Source organism: Dendrobium catenatum, unplaced genomic scaffold (assembly GCF_001605985.2).
Source record: "Dendrobium catenatum unplaced genomic scaffold, ASM160598v2 fragScaff_scaffold_273, whole genome shotgun sequence".
In the NCBI taxonomy this organism is placed as follows: Eukaryota; Viridiplantae; Streptophyta; class Magnoliopsida; order Asparagales; family Orchidaceae; genus Dendrobium; species Dendrobium catenatum.
In genome coordinates, this window is record NW_021318735.1 from 2,814,344 (window position 1) to 2,821,404 (window position 7,061).

The 7,061-nt window shown below is 38.6% G+C and overlaps 1 protein-coding gene across 1 annotated transcript; it reads right to left on the reverse strand.

The window, feature by feature from the left end:
* Positions 1–631: 631 nt before the first annotated feature.
* LOC114579300 lies at positions 632–6,688 on the reverse strand. The gene is made up of 2 exons (XM_028693432.1): positions 6,013–6,688; positions 632–1,140 (listed from the first exon to the last, which is right to left on the reverse strand). Exons 1-2 carry the CDS (start codon positions 6,326–6,328, stop codon positions 1,094–1,096), a joined length of 363 nt encoding a protein of 120 aa, XP_028549265.1. The 5' UTR covers positions 6,329–6,688; the 3' UTR covers positions 632–1,093.
* Between the last annotated feature and the right edge of the window lie 373 nt (positions 6,689–7,061).

The following is a 7,061-nucleotide window of genomic DNA, read 5'->3' on the forward strand; positions in this document are numbered from 1 at the left end:
GATAAATGATGCAGCTCTTTTCTTGTACTAAGAAAGAACAGCCGCAGCAATGGAACAGTAACAAGAAAACCAGAAAAACCAAAAGGTTGTTTCGTATATTTTCATTAACTTTTTTTGAGCCAAAACAAAGCATATATGAACTAAAGGCTAAAAAGCATAATTACTAAAATTGCTACTCTAGTAAAAACTACTAGACTGTACAGCTAAAAATAGAAAATAGTATTGTTGCGTGTTAGAAAATACGCGGCGGTAGAGTTTGTAAATTCGCGTCTGAGCGTTGTACGTAAGTTTAACACACAAACAGGAAAAAGGAATGAACACCAAGAGTTTTTACGTGGAAAACAATTTTTTGAGGATGTATCAAGTATAATAAACGGTTAGTTGGGGTAGTGAGAAGCGGAATGTTGGCAGTGGAGACTTTGCTTGCGCTGAAAGACCTGCAAGATGAAGAAGAACAGAGAAACAGAGAAGAAGGATAAAGGTTTTACTGTGGCAGTTGATATATCTTCATATATGTTTTCATACTAAGAACTACACATATATAGAGGGGAGAGAGGAGACAGCCACTGCTGAATCCGTTGGGCTACAGAGAATAAGGCGAACAAAGGTAGCAGCTGGAGTCAGTGGTCCTCACGGTAGTGGAGACAGAGGTAATGAGTGATGACAGGGTCGGGGAAAGCTCAATTGTAGTCCTCATGTTTTGGGGTAAAGTTATGGCCTAAGCCCTTTTCATTAATATAAACTTGTTACATGTAATGAAGAAAGAAAAATACTGTAAAAAAAACTGAGATCTTGCCAAAGCTTACAAGATCTAAAAAAGGGGTAACAAAATCCCCACATCAAAGCAATAAGTCAAAGAAAACAATGACAAAATGAAATACAAAATTAAAGGTAAGCAATAGGAAGAGGAGATCAATAAAGCCTCGGGCTCAGGAATTGCCGCTCTCTCAACCTGGTTGCAAAAATGAAGCTTCAAATTCCTGCCCTCCAAAGGAGAAAATGGCAATCCAGTCATCCTTGCCCATTTCCACGAAGAACCCATCCAACCAAAACGATAGGCATCCAGAATTCCCACAGAAAGTTGAACACCAATTCAGCAGTTTGCATGCAGACACCTCCAACCCATAACCAAATAAATTCCTGAGAGAAACCAGCAATACCCATAAAATGGAGCCAAAGAGAAAAAACATGTATGCCAGCCTGCCAAAAACCAGTAGGAGAACAGCCACACACCTAATAGCTTATAAAACTATAAACCCCCAGAATGTAATCCATCCCACGAAAAAGGATTTAACTGCAGAACATAATGTCAAGAACCAGGAATCCCAAAAACTGCACATTCAGTGCACCAGATTACAGCAAATCCATTACTATATCTCTAGATTTCCATTTCATAATTCTAGAGAAAACTACAACTTTTATTTTAAGAGCTAAAGAAGTAGAAGATACAGAATTTCCCCCAAATTTCCTCTCATTCCTTTCTCTCCAAATAAAGTATACCGAAGAGCATATAAGAAGATAATAAAATTCTTTGTTCTTGTCCTTTGTATCCTTGATGTATTCAAAAATTCGCAGCACATTAGGCCTCAATAGTAAAAAACCCAGGTTGAACATAAGCTTTGTGAGTATAGTGAAAGAATAGTCACACTCAAAGAAGAGGTGACTTACAGTTTCAGCATAACAGTGACATAAAGAGCACTTAGGATCAACATTAATACCTCTAGCAATCAAAGCATCCGCAGTTTTTAAACCACCAGAAATGGCCATCCAGCAAAAGGAGGAATATCGTAAGATAAAATGCTTATGCCATACAAACTTCCACCAATAGACTTTAGCTTCTTGTCTATAAAAAAATTCCCTAAAATTCTTATGCCTAGAGACATTACCTGCACCCCAATACAGGCTAACCCGAGAATTTGTAATGGGGATTTCAGAAAGAGTAGAGTGTACTTCAAGAGGTAAGTTATCAGGCAAAGCCCAAGTGTTCCCATTGGTATTAATAATAGTATTGATCCTCTCATTAACAGGAAAAGCATATAAGAGTGCCTGAAGAGGAGCAATTTCCTTAATGCACTTATCTCTGACCCAATGTTCCCAATGTAAGGCAAATTTAGGGTGTACCGAAACTTTAAAATGAAAATTCTCTTTGGCCATATTTGCATCCCTACAAATAATCTTCCAGTGTTTTGAAGCTTTAGAGATAGGATCCTTCCAAGGAGAGATGTAATGGAATAACATCCAATTGCTAAGTGGACTGTTATCATTATAAATTCTAGCAATAAGTGAGCAGTTAAAACTAAATTGAAGAGATTTCAGTGAAGGTAAACCTATGCCACCAAATTCTTTAGGCTTACACGTATTCCTCCAAGATATTAAGTGAAGTTTTTTTGCTTTAGAGTCACCAAAGAACAGAAATTTAGCAAATAACCTATCAATTTGTTTAAGAATTGTTTTAGGTATAATACCACCTCGAATCCAATAGGCTATTGTATTCCAAATAGTATATCTGAGAAACTGAAGCGTTCCAGCAAACGAGAGAGCCTTAGCCATCCAGCCCGACACTTACTAATGATACTTTCCATAAGCAAAGAGTAATTAGCTAATTTCGGGTTGAAGGGAGATAAAGGAATACCAAGGTAATGCATATAGGAGGATGCAAATGGAATATTGAGAGAGGAGCAGATATCCTCCACAATATTACAGTTTGGTGGTAATATAACAGAACTTTTCTCAAAGTTCACCAGAAGACCCGTGGCCTTAGAAAATTCTTTCAGAATTTTATTTAGTATATTGCAGTTGGTCATATCAGCATTCCCAAATATAATCAAATCATCAGCATAGAGTAAATGAGACAGCTTATGATTCCCAAAAGAAAGCCCTTGAAATTGTTGATCATGCAAATTGCAGTCCAACATGCAAGAAAGTGAATCCATCACAATATTGAAAAGATAAGGGCTAAGATGACAACCCTGTCTAATACTAGAAGAAGACGGAAAAAAACCATCCAAAGCACCATCCATGCACAAAGAGAACCAAACATCCTGGATACAAGATTCAACCCAATTGATAAAGGTGCTAGGAAAGCCTTTTTGAACCATCCTAGCTAACAGAAAGTGTCTAGATACGCTATCAAAGGCTTTCTTAATATCAAGCTTAACACACATAAGCTTGGCATTAGAAGATTTTCTAGAAAACTGGAGGATTTCATTAGCTAGGATAGCATTATCAATAGAGATCCTCTTTTTAATGAACCCCGCTTGATTTTCTTTGATAATATTAGGCATGATTGGTTTCATCCTATCCGCCAAAAGTTTAGCAATGATTTTATAGGAAGTATTGCACAAGGCAATAGGACGGAAATCTGATATAGACTCAGCATGACTTGACTTAGGGATCAGTGTGATGGCTGTGGCTTTGATCGTACGGGGCATATAAGCATTATAGTAGAAGCTCTTGATAGCATTGCATACTGAAGGACTAATAAGCACCCAAGTAGACTCATAAAATTCAAAATTGAAGCCATCAGGACCGGGTGTGGAGTTGGAGGAACCAGAAAACACAACCTTTTTAATCTCAGAATCTGAAAAAGGAATAATAAGTGAATTGGAGACTTCCATGTCAATTACACTACCAGGGGGAAATAAGTTGATATCATAGTCTAGCACAAGTGGGGCATTAAAAAGAGTTTGAAAGTAAGATATAGAATCTTTAATGGCTTCAGACACAGAAAGATCCTTGCTGGACATAGCTAATGAAATAGCAATTTTTTTATAACTTCTTCTCAACCGAATTCTGGCATATAGAAATTTGAGATCATCCTCTCCTTAGGATAACCATTTGGCCTTAGCACGTTGTTTTACCCAAGAAAACCACATAGAAGAGGCAGCTTCCAGCTGCAAGCTAATATTCTTAAGCTCTATAGAGGGAATGCAGAAATCTGCATCATCAATAAGCTTGTGAAGATAAGAAAGTTGCTTATCGTTTAGATTCTTAATATGATCAGACATATTATTAGCAGTTGCCCACCTTTTCCCCTTAACTGCTTCTTTCAAACTCTTGAGTTTATTACAAAGATCCACAAGGGGATTCCCCACTGCCTTAACAACAAAGATTTCAAACAATAAAAACCAGAACTGCTCACATTTGACCCAATAATTTTTGTAAAGAAACTGATGCTTATTGGAATGATTTACCCTTGAATTGAGAAAAATAGGGCAATGGTCCGAACCGTCAGGACTTTTAATGGAGTAGTAAGAATCCGGAAATACAGATAACCAGTGCTCGTTGACCAACATACGATCAAGCTTGATGTGAATAGGGTTATATGTTCGCTGATTAAACCAAGTGTATTTACGCCCAATAGAAGCTAAATCTTTAAGATTAGTGTCAAAGATAACACTATTAATATCATGCAGTTGATGCTGGAGTATAGAATTGCTTCCAATTTTCTAAGAAGGAAACCTACAGGTGTTAAAGTCCCCCATTAAGATCCACGGGAGGCTGTCAGAAGGAGATATTGATCTTAAATCTTCCCAAAGGACTTTCCGTTCAACCTGGTTGTTAGATGCATAAATCACAGAAAGATGGAAAGGAGAAGTAGAGCCATAATGAACCATACCAGCAATCATTTGTGATGAGAAAAAGGTAGGATGAAAGGATAGTCTATCAGTAGACCATTTTATCCAGATTCTACCGGGACTAGAACAATAGAAGTTGTGACTACTATTTTCCATATCAAAAACCATATGACTGTTATAAAAACTTAAATAAGAAAGATTTTGAAGCTGAATCCTATTCTCAAGGATACAAATCATGTCCACCCGTAAAGACTGTACAAGAATTTTGCAGAAAGACACCTTATTAGGAGATGAAAAACCCCTAATATTCCAAGACGCTATATTTGGACAGATCATTTGCGCTTGGAGGTTGAGGCAGGTGGCTTTTTTGTCCTCTTCCCTTTGGAATTCTTAGGAAGGGATGTTTTGGATTTCTTCCCACTAGAATTAGAAACCTGCTCGGAGTAAGAGTTGCAGTCATTATCGGAGTTTGTTACCGCTAAGTCCTCATGACTCTGAAGAGAAGAATACATATTGCTTGTCTTAACTGAAGTGCCTGGCATATTAATTATTATATCTACTTCTGCATCCCCTATATTTTCATTTGTAGGAGAATTTAAATTAGGGATGAGCGTGCTTTCTGGAAACTTAGAAGTAGCTAGGGAATTATTAGGAAGTTCAGAAATTTTTGGGGAATGAGTAACATTTTGTGGCTCAATGGAAGATTCAGCCTGAACAGGATTGACAATGTTTTGATTGGCTGTAATATTACCTTTGGGAACCCATACAACCTGAGACAGAACCAAATTAAGAGTAGATGTAGAGGTAATTTGATTTGATTCAGAGAAAGATTGTGCCCTGTTGTGGCACCTTCATTCAAAGGTTTTTGCTGCGGTATTCTGGAACGAGATTGAGTTTTTGTACGGTGATTTCTAGTAGTACTGCGACCCCTAAACTGAGATTGAAGTTTCTGCTCAGGAGGCTGGGTAGAGGGGCAATTTGAAGAAGCGTGAGCTAAGGAGGCACAAGTGACGCATGGAACTGGCTTCCATTCATATTGGATTTGCAACTTTATTACTTTCCCTTCAATAGCTACATCAACAGTATCTGGAAAAGAAAAAGAAGTGGATACTTGGATACATATCCTAGCATAAGTTAATCTCGATTTGGCGGCAGTTAAGGCTTCTACCGCTAAAGGAATACCAATTTTTGAAGCTATTTTAGAGATTCCATCGGAGTTCCAGCATACGAAGGGTAGATTATGAACTCTAACCTAGATTGGAACTGAAGAAAAGCTTTCCCTAGTAGGATGAAAATCTTTAGTCCATTTCTGAACTATAAACGACTTCCCATGAAAAAAACCAAGCTCCCTTCGACCATACCATGTCAAAATCTTCTACTAGGGAAAATTTAAACAAAAAGAAGCCATCTGTAAGAGCTATAAGTTGAAAAGTACCTTTAAGCTTCCATATCCTTTTTGCAGTTTCATTTAGAGCTTCATAATAGGGTCGCTTACCGATCGAGTAACCCACAAGGCATAAGTTCCACTCTGCGGCAGCAGGACAAGTAAAATCCGATTCGAAGGGAATGATCTCCTTTGGAGTTTCAATAAGGGATACGGGGATATGCGGCGCAGACGGAGCAGGAGATGCAATGATGTTAGACCATAACCGGTCTAACCTGCGGGCTGAGGCTGGGTCAGCGGGAGAGGGATCAGTGGAAGGTGGTGCATCTGCCAAAGGCGGGAACATGGAGGCGTCATGAAGGTCCATGGAAACCACCGACGAAGGCCAGTGGTGGCCAGGGAAAAAAACGGGATGAGCGCGAGGGAAGAGGGGAAGCGACGACTAGGGCATCCCGCAGCTCATCGACTTTCTTCAATATATAAAGCTATTGTAGTCCTCATCAACAAATTTATGAGTAAAGCTGTTGTGGTCAGTGTTAGGCAAAATAAGAATCCCAAGCATTTAGGTTTGATTGAAGATACTCCCAGGAAAAGGAAAATCAAATGAGGATGCAAATTGTCGGCTGGGTAAGCTTCCCTGACAGGGATTGAATGAATTTCGTCAGTTTCTGGATTGGTTTAGGAGCCGGGGAAAAAGTTGTTGCACAATGGCCTCAAGAAATTGTTAACCAACAAGAACAGCTCAACAAAAATTATACCATATCGTACGAACAACGTACGTAACCCCTAGTGGGTTTATATATACTTGTCTTGTACTAACAAATAGACATGATAATAAAAAAGTATTTTCTATTCTCTGCAATTTATTTCTTCAGCTTTCTTCATCCTGTTGTGCAATTTATCATGGTATTAGAGCACAGTTCGGTCGCTTTTCCCTCCATCCTCCCCTCCTTTCTCCACCAAAGCTTGTCAATGGCATCATCTTCTACCTCGACAACCATTGATTTCCCACACACATCTAACTCCATCATCATCCCCCCACAACTCAAGTTCTTGATGAGTAACATGAAGAACCTTGTTTCCATCTCTCTAACCTCGGA